Source organism: Odocoileus virginianus, chromosome 15 (genome assembly GCF_023699985.2).
Source record: "Odocoileus virginianus isolate 20LAN1187 ecotype Illinois chromosome 15, Ovbor_1.2, whole genome shotgun sequence".
NCBI classification, from domain to species: Eukaryota; Metazoa; Chordata; class Mammalia; order Artiodactyla; family Cervidae; genus Odocoileus; species Odocoileus virginianus.
In genome coordinates this window covers 29,987,307-30,011,605 of record NC_069688.1, presented here as the reverse complement: position 1 = coordinate 30,011,605, position 24,299 = coordinate 29,987,307, and the positions used below count along the sequence as shown (strand labels likewise).

The following is a 24,299-nucleotide window of genomic DNA, read 5'->3' as shown; positions in this document are numbered from 1 at the left end:
CCCTGCCTTCCTCTCTGCCATCTGACTCCTCCCAGTGTCCCTGTCACCGGCTGTCCTCCAGCCACAGTGGCCTTCTCCTGCTTCTCTCGACATGCCAGCTTGTCCTTGCTTTTGAGCCTTTGAACTCACCGCGCCTTGGCCTGAAAGGCTCTGCCCCTATCTTTACACAGCTGGCCCCTGATTTACCATTCCGGGCTCCACTGAAATGTCACTCTTCAGAGATTCCTTCCTTCACCACCTGATTATATGTCTCCTCTCTTTAATACCACTTTATTTTAATTTTCTGCCTAGCTCTTACTTCTGTCTGATTTGTTTATTTGTCTTTTCCTTACTACCACAACGTAAGCTCCATGAGCCAGTGAGCAACGGAACCTTGTCTTTCTTGTTGGTTATTCCAGCATGTGGAAGAGTGCCTGCCACAGATGGGCCTTGAAGAAATATTTGTTGAATGAATGAAACAATCAACGAACTGACAGGTTGGAGCCCCAGGTCCCTGGCAAGCACTCATGAGGGCCACCTTTCTCAGGGTTCATATACTGTTCTTGTATCCTTAATCACAGGAGTCCTGCTATCCACAGAAAGGCCATTTAGGGCCTAGGAACACACTTCTTCATCAAGAGTCCAGCTGCTTATCCAGAAGATAAGCAATCAACATCCGTCAAAAGTTAAAGCTAATCTCTTTGAGCAGGAGATCTTTGAAAACTTTTTTTGTCTACTGGTGTCTATCCCCAGATCAACCCACCTGCCAAGTCAGCTTGCCGGCCCCAGTGAGCCTTATAGCCAGGCCTGCGTTACTTGTGACAGAGCAAGTTTATATGCTTGAACTATTGCTTTGTTAAAGCAAGGCCTGTGCAAACTAGACTCACGCTGAATGCTTCCTCCATCCTTTATTTGCATTCTCTCGGACATCTTCTCAGCAGTTCTAGGAGGTAGATACTGTGGTGATTCCCTTTTTACAATAAAGATAACCTTGCCCAGCATTACATAATGATCATAGAATTGTTTGCATAAGATGAGTAAATTGGGGAACAGAATTGTTCTTAGACACTGTCAGTTTGTTATCATGGTCCTGATGATCGCTGAACAATAAACCAATAAACAGTGGCTTTCTTTAGCTGTTAATAAGAAACAACAATTTAAGAAATTTTCTTTTCTTAAATTGGAAGCAAAAAAAAAAAAAAAATCTTCAACTGGATGAGCAGAAGCCCCTGGTGACTGTGCAGTCACATTCTTGTTCTGCTAGGAAGTACCCAGCAATCGGGCAGCGTGTGCAGCATCCTATAACACACTGACAGCACGCCGGCTGCTCTCAGGACTGTGAATAAATCCGTGCGGCATTGAGACTGGAGCTCAGTTAAGGCATGTGTGACTGGTGGTGGGATGCGCTGGGGTCAAATGTAGGCTCCCAGTTTACAGAGCCAGTTGCAGAAGTTTTGTGCAGCACTTGAGAATATGTATTCACTGTGTGTGTGTGTGTGTGTATGCACATGTTCAATCACTCAGTCGTGTCCGACTCTTTGTGACTCCACAGACTGTAGGTCGCTAGGCTCCTCTGTCTGTGAGATTTCCCAGGCAAGAATACTGGAGTGGGTTGCCGTTTCCTTCTCCAGTGTATTGATTATAGTCTTCCACAGATGTGATCAAATGCCTGTTATGTATAGTGCAGGACAGTGCTACAAAGTAGAGGTTTAAAAGTATCACATTAACATAAATTTATTAAAGAGAGGACCATAGGTAACAGGAAATGGTAGCTATGTTTGGCTTATTTGTCACTTTTCTCATTTGTATCCAAGCAGAAGTGAAGTGAAAGTGAAAGCCACTCAAGTTGTGTCTGACTCTTTGTGACCCCATGGACTATACAGTCATGGAATTCTCCAGGCCAGAATACTGGACTGGATAGCCTTTCCCTTCTCCAGGGGATCTTCCCAACCCAGGGATCAAACCCAGGTCTCCCTCATTGCAGGGGAATTCTTTACCAGCTGAGCCACAATGGAAGTCCATCCAAGCAGAGGGAAGTGACAAGTGGAAAGGGTAAAATATCTTTGTTTTTTGTGTTCAATTAAGTGTGTATTCTATCTGAAACAAAATTTAGCTGACCATCTGGCAAGCAGTCATGTCAAGAAGCATCATTCAGTTTCAAATTCAAGACAGAGTAGTAAGTTAATTGTGCCTAACAGATCTTGCTATCCAAAGATAAGTCCAGGCACCAAAGGAGGTAGTAAGTCATTAATGAGAATAATTGTTCTTCATGGTCTAAAAGAGTTAAGTACTGAAAGGTACAGTAAAAATTGATCTGATTTAAAATTTTTTACTGCATACCTGGCCTACCTTCTGACTGTTTGACTACTCTTTCTTTAACTTGCTTCCCAGCTTTTGTGCTTCCTGATGGTGGGAGACCTAATAAGTATTTTGAATCATAGGCTCATAAAATTTCAGAAATGAAAGGAATTTTAGAAGTCATCTAATTCAGCCTTTACAGAATTCAGACTTCATCATGAGATGACCATGCCACAGTACTCATCTGTCATGAAAATTCCCTGTGATTTCCTCCAGTAATGCACAAAACAACCAGTTCCCCTTCCAGCCAACTCTATTACAAGTTCTTCCTCATATTAAAGCTGAATCTGCTATAAATCTGCCCTCCCATATAACTTCTAACTATTTTTCTTATTTCTGCTTTCTTGGAGGCATACAAAATAGATGCATAAAATAAATACTGTGACCTCTTTAGTATTAAAGACTTCCAAATTCTTTAGACAGGTATAAGATCCTTTTCTACTTTTTGTTCAAACTGCTCCTTCCCTTAACTGTTCATTCACGTACTACAAGATTCTTTGTCTTTCTTCTCTCCAAACAGATGACAGTTCCCTAGATGTGGTCAGAAAAGTGAAAGGAGATTGGAATTATTATGTGGGAAATATAATGTGGAACCTGTACTTTGCTGTTGTTTAGTCGCTAAGTTGTATCCAGCTCTTTTGTGACCCTGTGGGCTATAGCTCTTCAGGCTCCTCTGTCCATGAAATTCTCCAGACAAGAATAGTGGAGTGAGTCGCTGTTCCATTCTCTAGAGGATCTTCCTGACACAGGGATCGAACCCAGGTCTCCTGCATTGCAGGCAGGTTCTTTACCTTCTGAGCCATCAGGGAAGTCCCTTGTTTAGAGAGAAATACATATTATTAATCTCTTCAGTTTCATAATAGGAAAACAACTTTTTGCTTATGTCATATTTGATATTTAAAATGTGCAGTTCTAACTTTGACTTTCTATGTAATGTCTGTACTGTACGCACTCGTTAGTGAGACTAAAGCTTGAATTGACCAAGATTCAGCTCGGTCCCTGACTGTCATGAACCATTTACCTGGAGTTTGACAGAGACTCAGAGAATGTAACTTATGAATACTGTAGCCAATGCTTTTCTTTCTTTTTTTTTTTTTCAAATTCTGTACAAGATTTAATTTTGAAATATCTCAGATTGTGAGAAGAATCTTGGCTTAGATGGCAAAAGAATCTGCCTGTGATGTGGGAGATCCAGGTTCGATCCCTGGGTTGGCAAGATCCCCTGGAGAGGGGAATAGCTACCCACTCCAGTATTCTTCCCTGGAGAATCCCATGGAGAGAGAAGCCTGGTGGGCTACAGCCCATGAAGTCGAAGAGAGTCGGACATGACTGAGTGACCAATACTCTCACTGCTTTTATTGGATAAAGAGAATAAAATTGAAAAGGACTACTAATTTCACTAATCTAAATTTAATGAAACATTTAAAAGATTTATATGTAGAACTTAGATATAATCAAAGAAAAAATGGCCCAAATGGAGGCAAAAACATAGCACCTGTAAAGTAGGTACACATTTCAATACAGAAAAATATTGAGAATTTTCTTTAGTAGAATTTGCTCTGAGGCAACTTAACCAGGCAACTCATCATGTATGTATTTATTTCTCAGTTATAAAAGTCATGGTACACAGAGAGGTGTCAATAGATGATATCAGTAATTTCAAATGCATTCACACTAAAATATAACTTTGAAGGAAATTGAAGACAGTTTTCTTTTTAAAATTCTAAATATTAAGACCAATGTTGCAAAAAAATGCTGAAAGTGATATTTTGGAAATAATATTTCTTGGAAAAATGCCAGTGACACATTTTTAGGGATAGATACAGCTAGGAAACTAATGCAAGATGAATACTGTAGCCAGTGCTTTTCAAACCAGACTCATTTGAGGAGTTTTTCCTAAATGTGCGTGAATCTCCATCTCCACCCTACTGATTTTGATGGAGTAGGTCTGGGTTAGACCCCAGCCATCAGTATTTTTATTAAAAAAAAGGAAAGAAAAAATAAAAAGAGGAAAGAAAAAATTATAAAAAGCTTCCACAGCCAATTGATTGTGTTTTGCCTCTCAGCTCTGACTCCCTGCAGAGTCATCAAGTGGGTCCCTATAAATTATAAAGTAACTTCTGGATTTTATTATCCTCACCCCTCAGCCCCAAATTCAGACTCAAAGAATGCCTTCAGTCAGTTTTGTCTTTCTTTTGTTTCTTTTGTGTATATTGAAGGCTGCTGTCAGACTTGTCCATTGGAGCAATATTCTAGTTTATATTTGAAATTATTATCCTAGTTATCTGTTACACTTTATATTATATGTAAGAATCAATGTAATGAATTTCATAATACCTATTATTTATTGAATATGTACTATGTGCCATACTTATAATGTGCTAAGCATCTCAGCAGCTTTGCCAAGTGTTATATACTCACTTTACAGCTCAGTAAGCAGTCCAAGGTTTCCACGGTGGCTCAGTGGTAAACAGCACACCTGCCAATGCAGGAGATGCAGGAGGCGGGGGTTCGATCCCCAGGTTGGGAAGATCCTCTGGAATAGGAATTGACAACACTCAGTATTCTTGCCTGAAAAACTCTGTGGACAGAGGAGCCTGGCAGGCTATAGCCCATGGGATCTGAGAGTCAGACGTGACTGAGCACCTGAGCACTGAGCACTCAGGCAGGCAGTCCGTATGAGCTCAGTGCCTCATACCCAGTCATGGTCAAATCTAGACCTTTCTCAACATTTTAAAACTCATATTCCTTCTCTGCTGTACCCTGACAAAACTTATCTCTGACAATAAAAGTATATATTTTCTTCTCTCATAAAACAAAACGTGTATACCACAAGGTATATCCTTTTTTTGCTTAGATACTCTAATTCTAGTTCCAGCTTTGATCTAATGTTGGTTATCAGCATATCTCAGGTGCCTGAAAGCATTTATTCCTTCTGTGTCCTTTGGATTTTTTTGTCCCTCCAAATATATATATTCTTTTTTATTACATATGTATATTCTGACCAGCAACACATATTTTGTTTTTTTTCAAAAAATAAAAATAGACTCTATATAGTCATTAGGTTTTAGGATATTTCTTTCCCTAATTTCTTGACACATCTTATTTTGCTAACTCTGAGAAAACTATATAATTATCACTATTGATGCTATATGTAATGTATTACATTAAATGCATGTTCCACATTATTAAAAAGTGAAATTTTTTATTGGACATTTAAAAATGTTTCATTTCATAAAATAAATCAATGTTTGAACAAGAGATAAAGCTTGTTTGTGGTACAAAATACTAACTAGCAGGGCAAGGTTAAGAAGCGTTTGGTTTAAGAGAAAAACAAAATCCTACATTTATCGTAGAGTTGCAAGAAAAGATTAAATTCCAGGATGATTGCCATTTGAGGAGATACATTTTAGCATTATGAACAATAATTTAAATTTTAATCAGTGGAATTATTGGAGTTGTAATTATTGGAATTATAGAAAGCTAGCACTTTTTACATTTATTTTTTAACTGTGGCTGTTATGCTTGATAAGACAGGATAGTATTGTAGTGAGTCAGTTTCACAGGCGTCCTGCAGACTGAGCAGAAAGAAGCAGCATACTAAAAACACAGTCAAAGAAACCCAGGGGCTGGTCTCTGAAAAAGGGAGGCACATCTGGAATATACCAGAGAGCCTGCATATGAAATTTTACTTGGTAATCAAATATTTAAGACTGTAAGCATCTTATGTAGTTAATAAAAAGCCTTAACAGTTTGCATTTTGTTTGTGTATTGAATCAGTTTGGCACTCAGTAGCTCTCTGCACCATATTAGTTTTCAAACACTTTAAGTTGTATAAAAGTAGAATAAAATCATTGAACTGCAGTTAAGACCTTAGGTCTGTTCTAAGATTGTGCTTTTCAAAGATGAGGAAGTTGATGCCCAGAGAGTCCAATTAAGGGAGGGCACGGTGCACACATTCCTCCACGCTCCTGCGCAGGTGCGCTCACAGACACGTGCACGAGCGTACACACGCAAAGTGCTGGCTTCACACGGAGGTCAGCATTACTGTGAACGTGTGTATGGATCAGAAAAAGCGAATAGGGAGTAATTAAACCGCGAAAGACAGCTTAGCTGTTTCTCTTCAAAAAGAAAAGAAAATTTTACTCCCAAAATCTTAAAACTTTAAAATAACAAATTGTAAGAAAATCAGGAAAAGTTCTAAAATATTTTACCTTGTTGGGATGAAAACATGGTTAATGATTTCAAAACAACTGTTCTTGAAATCTCTGTGAACTTTGATTATAGTAAGGCAGCTAAATTGACTCCCAAAGGCAGAATTCCTTTCAAAATTTCTCTTTGGGTACTGAGATTCAATCCAAGACTTGTATTTGTCGGCTTTGTATTATTTAATTTATGTATATCAAAGAACTAGTCAAGACACTGTCTCTATTTTAAGTCTACAAGAACCATCACCAGCCTGCACTAACAGATGTTATAGAATGTCTGTGGAAAGAATGTCAAACTACCCTCCCCCAAAAGGAAAGTTTTTAAACCATGTCCTTAATACAGAAATGCAAAACCAGATTTAATTGCCCTTTTCCTAAACAGCTCAGACATGCAGACTCATTTACTGCAGCATATGGTCTGCGAAAGTGCACACTGGGAGAGAGCAGTCATGGTGAAGGCTGAGATTGAATCCGTTCAGGCTGGATGGAACTCACAAAGATCTAGCAGAGGCAAGCACTCAAAGTTAAAGAAACACATTGACCAGTGAAAACACAGACTGTTTTCACTTTGAACGTACTCACTGGAGACGTCCTATTCGCTTTCAAGACAGCAGTATTCAAGAGTTCTAATATGAAATACAGCATTTCTGAAAAACTAATATCTAAGGTTTTTTTCCTCCTAATTAAAAAAAAGTATAAAAAATAGACAACCTTGCATGAAGCCATACAGTTTCAGGGTTGTTTTTTTTATATATAATTTATTGTTTGTTGCCACTGAAAGTAACCATTTTTCTAATTAAAACAATGACTTGGGTGGCAGCAACATGGTTTACATTTTATTTCAAAGAGATGACATTATGAGACTACATGAAGTGGTAACTTCTTATCACTCCCAAAGGGATTAGGTTTACAGTCCTTGGAAGAAATCAAGGTAATTGAGAACTGAAGAAAAGGAAGTGGGAAAAAAAAAAATCTGTAAATCGTCTTATACAACTTTGTGTATTGGCAAATGACTTCATGTATCTTAAGTTTCTACCTATAACATGGAGTAAGCTATCTTTACAGGGAATTTTGTTTTAACCTCTAAATATCTAAAAGATAGTTCAATTGCTATGTGTCTAGTGCAGTGTCACACAGATATGAGGAAAAATATAAAACATAACAGAATGGAAAGAAACACAAGAGCAGTTAGGAATGGCAAGCATGGATCTGATGGTTTACTCTTGGTGGAATCTAATTAGGAATAGCTATTTATTATAACAAATTACCTCAAAATGCTATTTTTACTGTAAAACTAGAGTTTCTGTCAGTGTTGTGTTTATATAGTTGTAGGACAAGTTTTACTATTTTTATTGTCAATTTGAAGTTGTCTACAGCTGCATTGTCAAGCAGCTATTTAAATTTAATTCAAATTTAATAAAATTAGAAAATTGGTTCCTCTCCACATTAGTTATATTTCAAGAGTTCCACCACCACATTATATAGAATGTTTCTGTCATTATAGAAAGTTATGTTTTGGAGTTGTTGATATTTTAATTAAGTTTTATCAATGTATGCCACTGAAAGTCAAGAAGATAAATTGTATATTTTTGGATAGTAGGTATGTGTGCCAGTGTGCTTAGTCACTCAGTCATGTCCGGCTCTTTGTGACTGCATGGACTGTAGCCCACCAGGCACCTCTGTCCATTGGGATTCTCCAGGCAAGAATACCGGAGTGGGTTGCCATTTCCTTCTCCAGGGGATCTTCCTGACCCAGGGATCGAACCCGGGCCTCCTGCATTGCAGGCAGATTCTTTACCAACATAGCTAGGAGGGAAGCCAAGTTTTATCAATGTATTCCATTGAAAGCCAAGAAGATAAACTGTATGATTTTAGATAGCAGGCATAGAGGAGACTGATCTCCTCCCAATGCAAAGAATAAACCAAAGATGAAGCTGTAAAGAAGATACATTTAACCCATGTGTATGGGTCTGCATGCTAAGTCACTTCAGTTGTGTCTGACTCTTTGCGACCCCATGGACTATAACCCACTAGGCTCCTCTGTTCATGGGATTCTCCAGGCAAGAATACTGGAGTGGGTTGCCATGCTTTCCTCAATGAAGTCTTCCTGACCCAGGGGTCGAACCTGCATCTCTTACAGGTTGAAATTGGCAGGTGGGTTCTTTACCACTAGTGCCATCTGGGAAGCCCTTAACCCATGTAGCAAGACACAAAAATGAAATGATGGTGTTGCTTATGACAGTGTGAGTTTTCTGAAATTGTGAATAACTCTTGCTAACATTCTGGACAAAATCAGTCTTCCCCTAATTTACATTGTAATCTCATTCTTGAAAATATAGTGTTTACTTAAACTCTTATTTTTAAAAAACCAACCTTTAAAAAATATTTAGCAGACAGAGTTCCAGGCTTAGATTATTACAAGCAGATTTTTCACCGCTATCCATGGCTAGCAGGACAACTCTTGCATGGAAGAATTCCTTGCATTACACAGTGTCTCCATCCCATTCACACCTCCCAGATGTCAACCTGATCTTTGTGACAACCAGATAGCACCTCTGAACACATCTTGATATAAATATTTGATATAAATAAATATTTATGGTATAAATATTCAGGATCGTAGCCGCCTTCAACTTCTTAAGATCGTCATCTTAAGCCTGTTCTTTTGTTGCATACATTTTTTAATTTAATTTTTCCATGTTTTTTATTTTTTAATTAAAGTGAGGAGGCTCTTGATAAAAGTGAAAGAGGAGAGTGAAAAAGTTGGCTCAAAGCTCAACATTCAGAAAACTAAGATCATGGCATCTGGTCCCATCACTTTGTGGGAAATAGATGGGGAATCAGTGGAAACAGTGACAGACTTTATTTTTCTGGGCTCCAAAATCCCTGCAAATGGTGACTGCAGCCATGAAATTAAAAGACGCTTACTCCTTGGAAAAGTTGTAACCAACCTAGACAACATATTAAAAAGCAGAGACATTACTTTGCCAACAAACTTCCATCTAGTCAAGGCTATGGGTTTTCCAGTAGTCATGTATGGATGTGAGAGTTGGACTGTAAAGAAAGCTGAGTGCTGAAGAATTGATGCTTTTGAACTGTGGTGTTGGAGAAGACTCTTGAGGATCCGTTGGACTGCAAGGAGATCCAACCAGTCCATCCTAAAGGAAATCAGTCCTGAATATTCTTTGGAAGGACTGATGTTGAAGCTGAAACTCCAGTACTTTGGCCACCTGATGCAAAGAACTGACTCATTTGAAAAGACTCTGGTGCTGGGAAAGATTGAAGGCGGGAGCAGAAGGGGAAGACAGAGGATGGGATGGTTGGATGACATCATTGACTCAGAGGACATGAGTTTGAGTAAACTCCAGGAGTTGGTGATGGACAGGGAGGCCTGGCGTACTGCAGTCCACGGGGTCACAAAGAGTCGGACACAACTGAGTGACTGAACTGAACTGATAGTTAATTAACAATATTGTATTAGTTTCATTATACAGTGAAGTGATTCAATTATATATTATTTCATATTCTTTTTCATTATAGTTTATTATAAGATACTGAACATCATTCTCTATACAGTAGGACCTTGTTGTTTATTTATTTTACATATAGTAGTTTGTATCTACAAATCCCAAACTCCTAATTTATCCCTCCTCCCCACCCTGTTCCATATTTTTTAAATTGAAAGTATTATGCTGCTATGCTTCTAATTCTCTTTAAGACTTGTCATTATTCATTCATAATAGGGTTAGACTTAAGGAAGTGACCAGGGGTAATAAAAGAAAAATTCCATTTTTACTTATATATGCTGTGAATTTTGTCTTATTTCCACTCGAAAATGAGGCTGTGGTAGAGGTTGGCTCTACCACTTATAGCTCTGTGGCTGCAAGCAGTGGCCCAGTGAGCGTGTTCATTGAAGTCCTAAGTTTCCTTAAGAAACAGGTTGGAAATAAAACAACAGAAATAATTAGCATAAGGCCATGTTGTCATGTAGATACAATGAGAACCCATTGTTGTTCATTTCCTAAGTCGTGTCCAACTCTTTGCGACCCCATGGACTGTATCATTTCCAGGCTTCCCTGTCCTTCACCATCTCTGCAGTTTGCTGAAACTCATGTACTGAGTTGGTGATGCCATCCAACCATCTCATCCTCTGTCAGCCCCTTCTCCTCCTGCCTTCAATCTTTCCCAGCATCAGAGTCTTTACCAAAGAATTGACTCTTTTCATCAGGTACCCAGAGTATTGGAGCTTCAGCTTCAGCATCAGTCCTTCCAGTGAACATCCAGGGTTAATTTCCTTTACAATTGACTGGTTTGATCATGCTGTTCAAGGGAGTTTTGGAATCTTCTCCAGCACCACAGTTCGAAAGCGTTAATTCTTTGGCACTCAGCTTTCTTTATGGTCCGACTCTCACATCTGTACACAACTACTGGAAAAACCATAGCTTTGATTATCCAAAGTTGGCAAAGCAATGTTTGAATACACTCTCTAGGTTTGTTATAGCTTTTCTTCCAAGGAGCAAGCATCTTTTAATTTCCTGGCTGCAGTCACCATCCACAGTGATTTTGAAGCCCAGGAAAATAAAATCTGTCACTGTTTCTACTTTTTCCCCTTCTATTTGCCATGAAGTGATGGGACTGGATGCCATGATCTTAGGGTATTTTTTAAATGTTGAGTTTTAAGCCAGCTTTTTCACTCTCCTCTTTCACCCTCTTTGAGAGGCTCTTTAGTCCTCTTCGTTTTCTGCCATTAGAGTGGTATCGTCTGCATATCTGAGGTTGTTGGTATTTCTCCCGACAATCTTAATTCCAGTGTATGATTCACCTAGCCTGGCATTTCACATGAGGTACTCTGCATATAAGTTAAATAAGCAGGGTGACAATGTACAGCTTTGTTGTACTCCTTTCCCAATTATATCATATCCAGAAATATAAACAGACTTAAAATCTAGAACAGAACTTCTTAATCTTAGAGTTCCATAGATGACCTTCAGGTAATCTGTGAACCTCTTGAAATTGTAGCCCAGGTATGTTTATGGGCATTTGTGTGACTTTTAGAAGGAAAAGTCCACTGATACAAGAAAAGGAATGAGGGAAAAATAATTAAAAGAATAATTTTTTGTGCATGCATGCTTAGTCGTGTTTGGTTCTTTGCGACCCCATGCACCCCATGGACATGCCAGGCTCCTCTGTCCATGGAATTTTCCAGACAAGAACATGGGAATGGTTTGCCATTTCTTCCTTCAGGGGATCTTCCCAACCCGAGGATCAAACCTATGTTTCTTGCATCTCCTGCATTAGCAGGTGGATTCTTTACCAACTGTGTCTCCTTGAAAGTCCAAAAGAAGAATAAAACCTCATTATAGAAAAGGGCTTCCTTGGTGGCTCAGATGGTAAAGAATCCTCCTACAATGTGAGAGACCCAGGTTCAATCCCTGAGTCAGGAAGATCCCCTGGAGAAGGGAATGGCAATCCACTCAGGTATTCTTGCCTGGAGGGGTCCAGGGACAGAGGAGTCTGGGGCTTACAGTTCATGGGGTCACAAAAAGTCAGACATGATCAAGTGACCAACACACATAGAAGACAGAGGAAGTAGAGTCAGTTCTATAAAGAAAGGGATGTTTGACAGGTTAGAAGTTAAGTCTGTTATTGAAATGGTAAATTTTAAAAGGAGCTAAAAATTGCTTCTTAGAAGAAAAAATTATGAACCTATTGAAAGGATCATCTTCCCCGTCCAAGAAATAGTTATGTGCTAAAAATAGATTCATTGAAATCCATCAAGAATTAAGGAGTGATAGGAGAAGGTAAAATTAGACAGCTCTGCCTGCCCCTCGGTGTTCACTGAACCCCTGTCAAAAGGAATACTAGAGTGGATGAGTCGCTGTGACCCTTCTGTTACTCACCATATATTTCTACTTTATTGTTTCAGGTATGATGTAGCTAATGTGGGAAAATGTGGACCTTTAAATGTGGCATGTAGTTCTGTGAGTTTTACTTGCTTTTGTTCAGTGCTAGTTTGCCTCACATCCTCAAAAGAAATTCAACATTCATTTTAAATAATTGTTTTCTTTTTGGTAGGACATTTATAGTATATTTTAAGAGAGGAATGTTTATACCATTAAAATAAGTAAGATTTGAATCAAAGCAAATTATTGAAAGAAAACCCATCCCCAAAGCTTACTGTCTGTGGAAATCCTTTACTGATTTAATTATAACTTGAAATTATATCTGGAGTGTTCTTATTTTTTTTCTTGTAGTCATAATTTTTTTAACTGGAGTAGAGTTGCTGTACACTGCTGATGTTTCTGATGTATAGCAAAGTGAATCAGCCTTACATATACCTGTATCCCCTGAGAGTGTTCTTGTACCCTCCATCATGCCAAGGCTGGAGCATCTGCTGTCACTGGGTTTATTTTGATGGTGATGGTGGTGGTAGTGGTGGAGATTAATGATGGTAGCTATCATTTATTGAGCATGTATAAGGACTTGGCAGGTGTTAACTCATTTTATGCTCATAGTAACCTGAAAGTGAAAGTGAAGTCTCTCAGTCCTTTCCCACTCCTTGCCACCCCATGGGCTGTAGCCTGCCGGGCTCCTCCATCCACAGGATTTTCCAGGCAAGAGTTCTGGAGTGGGTTGCAGTTTCCTTCTCCAGGGGATCTTCTTGACCCAGGGATCGAACCTGGGTCTCCCACACTGCAGGCAGACTGTACTATCTGAGCCACCAGGGAAGCCCATAATTATTATTTCCATTTTACAGATGAAGAAACTGAGACAGAGATGAAGTATCTAGCTCAGAGCTGCATGTTTATGGATGGAGCTGGGCATGTTTCTAGTCATTTGGCTCCGGAGTGCAGTCTTCACCACCTCATTACTTTTTCTGGATATTTATACTTAGGCCAAAATCTTTGACTAAAAGGAGCATTTGGGAACTGTATGAACAATGCAGTCTTGGGGAAAGAGTGGGCTGGCATATTCATTTTAAATCTTGTTATGTGGAACGATGGAAACCCGACTGGAAAGACTAAGCGGTGTAAGTGATTATCAGAGACCGCAGTACTGGAGGTTCACCTCAAATCACACTGGCAGAAATAGAGTTCTCCGAAGTACATCAGTCGTTTCTTTACTGCCCTCTAATGAATTATTTCAAACTTAAAGCAAGGCTAAACTCCACATTAAAGATATGGCTGCTGTTCCTGTTGAGTGAGGACTTCTAACCTTTCCACGTCCTAGGTTTCTCAGATGACAGTCTGTGTGTGGGAGAGTCAGTCCCGCCCCAGTGGGCACTAAGCTTTGTTCAAGGGACTCTTTTAAGGCGCATTTCTCCACTATATATTGTCATTGCCTGGCTCCATTATTATTATTATTTTGGTCTATCTAAATTAGTCATCCAGAAGTTTGTTGGTTTTGTCATCATTTGTGGAAAACGTCTGTTACTCTCAAAGGCTGTTCATGGTGGCTGCAAAGTCCATAGAAGTCCTCGTTTTACTGGCCCTTTGTATGTACGTAGGATGCCATGCCTTGTATATGATACAGGTAATTCTAGGCCAGATTTTTCTCGAATGCTGATCAGAGAAGACTGCCTCTGCATTACCTGGGGAGCTTTAAAAAGGCAAATTCCCCTGCAGTCCCTCCCTACAGCAAGCACTGAAGAACTCAGGGTGTGAAGAATCTCAGCATACTGGCTCCGGATCGCTGAGATGCCTGTGGAAGGAATGATTTCAGTGAGCCCCAACACTTGCATCTTCCCATACATAGAAACGTAGAAAACACTAAATTCCTTAACTTTTGAGATAATCTGGTTTTCTTTAATTCACAAAAATACTTCTGATGTTCAGACTACCCGCCCTTTGTTGCAAACTTCTGTATAACCTGACTTCTCCCCGCTCCTTGTCCCTCCGTGCCCCTGCCTCCTCAGAGCAGTTCTCTCAGGGTTACCTGAGATGCTGTCTCCCAGGCTTGAAGTCCTAAAAATTCCCACCGAATAAAACATAACTCTTAACAACAACAAAAAAGGCAAATTCCTGAGTCCCACCCCAGAGTTGCCAACTCACTCTCGGATTTCTCCCCTCATTTGCATTTTTAAGGAGCACCGCAGTTGCTTTTTTTTTTAATTTTTTTTTCCATTTATTTTTATTAGTTGGAGACTAATTACTTTACATCATTACAGTAGTTTTTGTCATACATTGAAATGAACCAGCCATGGATTTACATGTATTCCCCATTCCAGTCCCCCCTCCCACCTCCCTCTCCACCCGATCCCTTCGGGTCTTCCCAGTGCACCAGGCCCGAGCACTTGTCTCATGATGTATGAAATGTATAGGTTTCTGGGTATTATAAGAGACAGGTGAGATAAAAGCCCTGCCCTCAACCAGCTTATGGTCTGCTAGGGAAGATAACACAGAGAAATAATGCACAGTGAAAATTAAGTACCACAGAAGTAGAAACAGCCACTCCCAGACCGCTGAGGTCAGCGAATCCTCTAGAGGTGTTTTTGCTGTTGTTTAGTGCCATGTGGATGACTCTTTGTTCATTCAGCACACGTGAAGGCCTGCAGCTCACTTTGCATTTCTCTTACAACTCACTGACTTGCTTCTAGAATTTCCATGCTTCTTAGAGATGAAGGCAAAACTTTCATATTATTAAAGGCTCCTAAAAAAAATAAATAAAGGCTCCTGCACCTAAACATTGGGACAGCTTTGCTTTCCACAAACTACCAAGTATACTGGGCACTCATGGTATTTCTGATTTTATTTTTGTAACAGGAAATTGCTAACATTTACAAGACACAGGATTGTCTCCACTGAGAGCTGCCCCTTCAGTGTGACTAGGCCCAGATAGCGTGTCTCAAGTGTTTGTGAATGTTCAACTCTTTTCATTAAAAAAAAAAAATCACTGTTGCCCTTTACCATGGTCAGTTTATTGTCCAACTCTGAACAATGGAAGGAGAAGAAGGCTAACATGTATTAACCACTGGGCACCAGGCACTGTGCCAGGCAAGCTTCCGAGAGGTCGAGTGAATAAGCCAGGCCACTCAGCTGCTGAAGCCAAGAGAATGGAGCATCTAGACTGTCGATGGGGTGGTGGCTTTTGTCAGCAAGTGTCTTGTTAATTTATTGACAAACATTTGCGTTCCTGCTGCATTGGCCCTAGAAGGATACAGATGTAAAAACAGTGACAGATCTTGGGGAGCGTTTGATCTAATGAGAAATCAGAGATTTACACAAATAACCAGTAGAGGTGAGTGAAGGGCACTAACATTTGTGCTTACTTGGCTATGCTGTCTTTCTTGGGAATCCCAGTGACAGAATCTGCATTCTGATAAGGGAAATGTGGAAGCTCTCAAGGGCTGCGTTTGATACATTCTACCTGGATTCCTGGGAACCAATAGGATTTTTTAATAAGGAAAGTCCAAGCAGCGCTGCAGTGCAAAAGGCCAAGAGGAGTACAATGGGAATCTGTTTTTTAAGAGTATAAAGCTAGGCCTTGCTATTCTAGACATCTCTTCAGTTTTGTTAAACAAAGAAGTATGATCTATGCCATCACATACACACACCCATGTACATATATATAAATACACATATAGAGTGTGACTGACATGATTTTTCAAATTTTACAGAAGGATTCTTTCTGTAATCAGAAAGAAAAATGACTTAGAAAAAAGCCAAATAACCTAAAGGTTTACTTGATGAATCACTTATAAATTCCTCCAGAACACCTAATCAAACATCATGTGGAGACTGTTCATTATATGCTCTACCAAAATCATTTTCTCTTTTTGGGAGATCTGTTTCTTCATTTTCTGTTTATATAAAATTATTTTAATTTTAAAATTACCTTAGAGTGTTTGAGGTGTGTTTAGATGTTTTTAAAAAAGAGTTGTGATTTTCATTCAGTAGCAATATTTTCACTCTCCTGTACCTTTTCATAATGTTGATATTAAGCTCTTAAAATGATTGATCAAGGAAGAAAGACAAATGAGCATCAGTTTTCACTTGGTATTGTGAAATACTTGAATATTTTAATTTTTACCAAACTGAGCCATCATACATTGTATGGCCAGCGTTATATTTTTAATTACAGTGTAGTCAATCCCTATAGTAAGTATTTTGCAGTGAGACTTTTTTCCATTTTGTTTTTCAAAGAAGATACTAATTTTAGAAGACAAAATGTTTCTGAAAACATTTTTTCCCCTTGATACTCTTTGACTTTAAAAATGAATGACATTAAAATAAATGTCAGTTTCAAGAACCAACTTGTTTGAATTTAGTTTGGAATACATTTTCATTTCAGTTATAAAATCTTTAAAAGTGACTTTAACATAAAAATTTTGATACAACTAAATAACTTTTCTGTCAAAAACAACTATTTCCCTGATACCAGTGTTAATTTCCTTATCTGGAGCCAACACAAATTAGAATTAGAATTTGAGTTTGATTTTAGTTGTTCATTTTATGATATGAAGAATTAACAGAATTTTTTTCTTACTATTTAGGAAATACCAGAAAGGAACCAGAGTCCGGCTGCGACTATTAGATCTTGAACTTACGTCTAGGTTCTTGGGAGCGACAACAGATACAACCATCCTAGAGGCTGAAGCAATTCTGTTAGGACTCCAGGAGAGTAAAGACTCAAAATCAAAAGAGGAACGTCATGAAAAGTAAATGAACTTTGCTGAGTGCATTCACCTCTTTTATGTGGAAAGCATATATTCATCAAGAACACAATTAGACAATTATGAATAAATGATTAGAAAAAGACATAGTAAATGAAAGCTATAATTATAGCTCTTATTTGTTAGAATTTTCTTTAGCTGTATCTCCCCTCCCCCTGTTTTTATGCCCATTCTTTCCTTGGATTGGAATAGCATAAACTGTACTGAGAAATTCTGTCATTCAATAAATATGTTTTGAGTGTTCTCTATGTGTATGCCACTGTTCTAAATACAAAAGAAACAGTGGTGAACAAATCAGATGAAATTGCTTGCCTAGTAGGGCTTAACTTTGGCTGGGGAAATTGACAAGTAAGTAAAATATATAGCATGTTAGACAGTGATGAGTGCTAAGGACAAAAATAGAGCAGAAGGGGCAGAGGATCTGAATAGACATTTTTCCAGAAAAGACATACAGATGGCCAAGAGTTACATGAAAAGGTGCTCAGCAGCAGGGAAATGAGTCAAACCACGCGATCCCACCTCATACCTATTAGAATGGCTGTCATCAGAAGGCAAGAAGTAAAAACAGTCAGCGAGAATGTGGAATTTTAAAAGGGAGCCCTGGTGCACTAGTTATTGGAATGTCAATTGGTGCAGCCACAATGGAAAACAGTATGGAGGTTCCTCAAAAAATTAAAAATAGAATTATCACGTGATACAACAATTCCACTTATGGGTATTTCCAAAGAAAGTGAAAATATTAACTCAAAAAGATATGCACCCCTGTGTTGATTGCTGCATTATTTACAGTAGCCAAAGGTACGGAAGCAGCTGAATTGTCCACCAATGGAAGAATGGATAAAGAAACTGGTTTTCTTTGGTCGCTCCATCGGTAAAAAAATAATCTACCTGCAGTGCAGGAGACCCAGGTTTGACCCCTGGGTCAGGAAGATCCCATGAAGAAAGAAATGGCTACCTACTCCAGTATTCTTACCTGGAGAATTCCATGGACAGAGGAGCCTGCCAGGCTACAGTCCACAGGGTCGCAAAGAGTCAGACATGACTGAGCGACTAACACTTGCAAGTGTCCATCAGTACATGAGTGGATAAAGAAATTGTGATATACATACACATACATGCATCATATATGTATAATGGAATATTATTCAGACGTTAAAAATAAGGAAGTCTCGCCATTTTGACAACATGGATTGACCTTGAAGGCACTGTGTAATGTGAAATGTCAGACAGAGAATGATGAAAGTGTATGATCTCACTTATATGTGGAATCTAAGAAAAAGAGCTCATGGATATAAGGAACGTATTGGTAGTTGAGGGCAGGAGTTGATGGTGGTAACAGTGGGCAAAATGAGTGAAAGCAATTAAAAAGTACAAACTTTCAGGTATAAGATACATTAGCCACAGGGATGTAATGTATAGCATGGTGACTATAATTACTAACACTGTATTATATGTTTGAAAGTTGCTAAGTTTAGTGTCAACAACTCAATGGACACAAATTTGAGCAAACTCCAGGAAATGTTGTTCCATGTCCAGTTCTAACTGTTGCTTCCTGACCTGCATACAGGTTTCTCAAGAGAAAGGTGGTCAGGTATTCCCATCTCTTTCAGAATTTTCCACAGTTTATTGTGATCCACACAGTCAAAGGCTTTGGCATAGTCAATAAAACAGAAATAGATGTTTTTCTGGAACTCTCTTGCTTTTTCGATGATCCATTGTATGTTGGCAATTTGATCTCTGGTTCCTCTGCCTTTTCTAAAAACATCTAGAAGTTCACGGTTCACGTATTACTGAAGCCTGGCTTGGAGAATTTTAAGCATTACTTTACTAGCATGTGAGATGAGTGCAATTGTGTGGTAGTTTGAGCATTCTTTGGGATTGGAATGAAAACTGATCCTTTCCAGGCCTGTGGCCACTGCTGAGTTTTCCAAATTTGCTGGCATATTGAGTGCAGCACTTCCATAGCATCATCTTTTAAGATTTGAAATAGCTCAACTGGAATTCCATCACCTCCCCTAGCTTTGTTCATAGTGATGCTTCCTAAGGTCCAGTTGACTTCACATTCCAAGATGTCTGGCTCTAGGTGAGTGATCACACCATCGTGGTTATCTGGGTCATGAAGATCTTTTTTGTATAGTTCTGTATATTCTTGCCACTTCTTAATATCTTCTGCTTCTGTTAGATCTATATAATTTCTGTCCTTTATTGAGCCCATCTTTGTATGAAATGTTCCCTTGGTATCTCTAATTTTCTTGAAGAGATCTCTAGTCTTTCCCATTCTGTTGTTTTCCTCTATTTCTTTGCATTCATCACTGAGGAAGGCTTTCTTATCTCTCCTTCCTTTCTTTGGAACTCTGCATTCAAATGGGTATCATCTTTCCTTTTCTCCTTTGCCTTTCACTTCTTATCTCAGCTATTTGTAAGGCCTCCTCAGACAACCATTTTGTCTTTTTCCATTTCTTTCTCTTGGGGATGGTCATGATCCTCCATCCATAGTTCTTCAGGCTCTTTGTTTATCAGATCTAATCCCTTGAATCTATTTGTCACTTCCACTGTATAATCATAAGGGATTTGACCATACCTGAATGGTCTATATATAAGAATATAGTTTTCAACCTGCAATTGAATGAGTCCATGACCTGAAAAATTTGGTGCGCGCAAGAGAAATATGCTATCCCATAATAAATAATGGGCTGATTCAAGATAAGCTGGTTCATTGTGCAGCATCTTCACAAACTCCTTTCTTGCACTCCTTCAGGTGTTTGATGAAATCTATAACCACCCTCAATGTTTTGACAAAAAGTACTGCATTCTTTCTGTATTTTCTGATTTGCCCTTTTCCACCCAAATGTTCTTTCTGTTTCCTTGGTGTTTCAAACAACTCGGAAAGACTTTAGAAATCATTTAGGCTAGGAATTTAAAACATCCATCAGCACAGAAACCCTTATTCAGATAAAATTTTATTTGGTGTGAAAGGTTGGATTATCGATCTCACTTCTTCCCTTCAATGTAGTAATATTGTACATGCATACTCTCAACATGGTCTCATGATGGTGAAGTATACTTCCCTACCCCTTGACTTTGGACTTGGGTGTATGACTTTGTTAGGCCAATGGTATCTTAATGGCAGTGAGCAGAGACTGAAGCATGCCTTAATGTTTGGTCTTGCTCTGTGGCACAGACCCTCAGAGCAGAGCCAAGCCTAATGGACCCACATTAGGGTAAAGCCTGAAACAGAACCATCCCAGACTTGTAGACCAGTGAGTGAAGTGAAAGCTGCTTATAAACCACTGACATTTTTGTGGCTTTTTGTTAACTGATACAGAAATTAGTACCTGAAAGTGACACTGGTCCTGGGTTTGAGTGGTGGGCAGCAAAAAAAATGTTATGGGGGACTGAAAAAATAGCAGTCTGTGTTAAATAGTAGCAAAACATTTGTTAAAACTGTCACCTAAGGTAACTTAGAAGACAGAAAAATTACCTAATTAACAGAGACATTTGGGCAAAAAAAATATGAGGCAGAATGTTGAAAGCATAAGCTGCATTTAATAAGGTACTAAAATGAATTCAGGGACAATTTTATCAAAGGTGTAGGCATTAAAACACCTCAAACAAAAGTGAAATCCACAATGTTGACATGATCCCAGGGTAAAGACCAAATCTAGAATGTAACTAAAACATTTTGAAAGGACTTTTTGAAAGGACTAAAATATGTCTAGTAGATTCTTTCAGATGAACAGAAGAACTCAGAAATCTTAAGGACAGAGTGTCATAGAAGCCTGATTATGCCCAAAGTGAGGTAATTAAGCTTAGAGAGATAAAGGCTTATCTGAACAACAAAAAAAGTGGATGTGCTCTTTGGCATATGATGTTATTGAAATCAAATAAGTAGAAAGCCCATAAAGTTTTGGGAAGACACAATTTGACCAAAGTGCTTCCAGTCTAGATTGAAACTGTTCAAGATATAAAAAGGCTTCATGGGCCTGAACTTCTACAACAAGAAAGGGGTCTTTAAAAAATGACTTAGCTGGTATGTTTTTATGTGCCTGTATTCTTGTCACAAGATAGCAAGGAGCATGATGGAACAGAAAGAACCTCAGAGAAGCCAGGAACAATGGAGAAAAATGGACTTGAGAGCTACTCCTGTGAGGCAGAATAGGTATCTAACCAAGGAATTCCTCTTAACTTAAGATAGAGGGGCCTGGCTGGTTAACAATAGGGAGTCTGTAACACCCAGTGGGATTTTAGAATTGCTGTGGTCCAGTGATTGCTGTATGCCCTCTATTCTTTACCTTTTCAAATTGGAGTGTTTATTGTCATCATCGTGTTCCAGCATGACACATTAGGTGTTAAAGTAATTATCTATTGCTAAGTAACAGATTATCCCCAAATTTAGCAGTTTAAAATGAGACACATTTATTATCTCACAGTTTCTGTGGATCAGGTCTCCAGGCACAACTTAACTGGGTCCTTTGATTCTGAGTTGTTACAAGCCTTCATTCAAGTTGTCAGCTAGAGTTGGGGGTGTGACTAGAGAAGGACCCTCTTCCAAACTCGCTTACAGAGTTCAGTTCAGTTCAGTTCAGTTCAGTCGTTCAGTCATGTCCGACTCTTTGCAGCCCCATGAACTGCAGCATGCCAGGCCTCCCTGTCCATCACCAGCTCCTGGAGTCCACCCAAACCCATGTCCATTGAGTCGGTGATGCCATCCAACCATCTCATCCTCTGTCGTCCCCTTCTCCTCCTGCCCCCAATCCCTCCAAGCATCAGGGTCTTTTCCAATGAGTCAACTCTTCGCATGAGGTGGCCAAAGTATTGGAGTTTCAGCTTCAACATCAGACCTTCCAATGAATACCCAGGACTGATCTCCTTTAGGGTGGACTGGTTGGATCTCCTTACAGCCCAAGGGACTCTCAAGAGTCTTCTCCAACACCACAGTTCAAAAGCATCAATTCTTCAGCGCTCAGCTTTCTTTACAGTCCAACTCTCGCATCCATACATGACCACTGGAAAAACCATAGCTTTGACTAGACAGACTTTTGTTGACAAAGTAATGTCTCTGCTTTTTAATATGCTGTCTAGGTTGTCTAGGCTGTCATAACTTTCTTTCCAAGGAGTAAGCGTCTTTTAATTTCATTGCTGCAGTCACCATCTGCAGTGATTTTGGAGCCCAAAAAAATAAAGTCAGGCACTGTTTCCACTGTTTGCCCATCTATTTGCCATGAAGTGATGGGACTGGATGCCATGATCATAGTTTTCTGAATGTTGAACTTTAAGCCAAATTTTTCACTCTCTTTCACTTTCATCAAGAGGTCCTTTAGTTCATCTTCACTTTCTGCCATAAGGGTGGTGTCATCTGCATATAGGTTTCTCAAGAGGCAGGTGCAGGATTCAGTTCTCTGGGAGTTTCTATACTGAAGACTTCAACTCCCTGGTGGCTGTTGAGTAGAGGTCACCTTCAGAGCATCTTCCATGTGGCACTTTGCTTCAACAAAGTCATCAAGATAAAAAGAGAAAGACACTGCTGGCAAGATGAAGGTCACTATTTTATGTGACCTAATCACAAATTTGGCATCCCCTTACCATCACCATATTCTATTGGTTAGAAGCAGGTTGCTAAAAGGAAGCGAATAGCTCAAGGCCATGAATGCCAAGAGGTGGGGGTCATTGGGGTCATCTTAGAGGCTGCCTGCCTCAGGTATGTAGAAGACAGATAATTTTCTATTCAGTGTACAAGTCTCTGGATTGAGAGTAGCAGAGTCTGGACCTAATACAAATCATAGGACCCTGGACTTCTGACAAATACCGTAATTGGATGATGCTTAGGGATTGGATGGGATCCCATCCCATTGGATGGGAGTGAATAAGTTTTTCATGTGAGTGAGATGTGAGTAGTTGTATCCAGGAGGACAACCATAATAGGTTGAATTTTTTTCACCCCACTTCTTCTTTGCTCTGTAGTGGAACCCCTGCTTATAGTCTCATGATGTATGGGGTGTAGAACCCTTGCTGTTTGGGAACTCATTGTTTCCATAATTGATATAACCTAAAGATATGAGTAAGTTCAGGAAACATTTATATGAATCTATGAATGGTAAATCCAGATTTGAGTAATAAAGGAAACCAGGGAGTTTGAAATGAATCTGAAAACTTCTGAGGCCAACATTAATGCAATACTATGAGACTTTGAAACCACAGACTGTTAGACCATTGGGTTGACCCAGTATTGCATGTCTTATATTTATATCATTTGGTTTTTAAAAATAAATACTCATTTTAGTATAAATTCCTAAGGGAAACTTGTAGTTTATTTGAAATGACTGTAACTTTCCCCCCATGTTTCTTTTAAATGAATTACAAAGAACTCAGAAATGCTCTAAGCCAAAGGATATAGGAAACCCTTATGAATGAATGTGTGTGCTTTTATGTTCTCACACCTGCATTCTATGTGTAGGAAATGGAAAACAGGATTTTGAACACAGGCTCTTAGCCTTCAGGTAAGAAATTACATGGGACCCTGAAATCATCCTGTGGACAGATGAAATCTTTAGAAACCAAAAAAGTGGCTCAGATTACTACCATTTGCTTTACAAAATTGCCTGCTTGAAAAAACAGTCCAACTTTTTTTTTTTTTACCATACTCTATAAGTCTCAAATCATTATGGTTTGGGAAAAATGCACATGAGACTGTGATAGCAATAATTACTTCAAATGAATAAAAGAAAGCAAGATACTGTGTTTTTTTCCAGGCAACATTTAAATACAGCATCTTTCATTTTTAGATGCAGTAAATACCACAGAAGCCAGTAGATAAAAATGATGTCCTAACTCCCAAAACCAGACCAAAGGAGTGGGAATTCCATTCAGGCAGGCAGCTGAGACAAGGCTTGTGGGAAAACCCTGCAAGCCTCTTGGTGGGAAATTGTGGTACATCTGAGTTATGTGGCAGCAGGACTATCTTTTAGGTATATTTAGTGATGACCAATATACTAGTAAATTTCCATAAAAACACACAAGATAGGTGACAATTTAAGGTAATCCCATGCCTATAATTTTGTTATTTAAAAAAATTCTGACCCATT

At 39.0% G+C, this 24,299-nt stretch overlaps 1 protein-coding gene across 2 annotated transcripts in view; it reads left to right on the top strand.

The window, feature by feature from the left end:
- MRPS28 (mitochondrial ribosomal protein S28) overlaps positions 1-17,460 on the top strand; it is a 92,300-nt gene extending 74,840 nt beyond the window's left edge. Inside the window, exon 3 of one of the 2 annotated variants that reach the window (XM_020891168.2) lies at positions 17,038-17,460. In XM_020891168.2, coding sequence (XP_020746827.2) covers positions 17,038-17,206 — 169 coding nt within the window. In that variant the 3' untranslated portion in view covers positions 17,207-17,460. The remainder of the gene's footprint in view (positions 1-17,037) is intronic. The other variant, XM_070477206.1, reaches the window with a different exon arrangement.
- Positions 17,461-24,299: the final 6,839 nt, after the last annotated feature.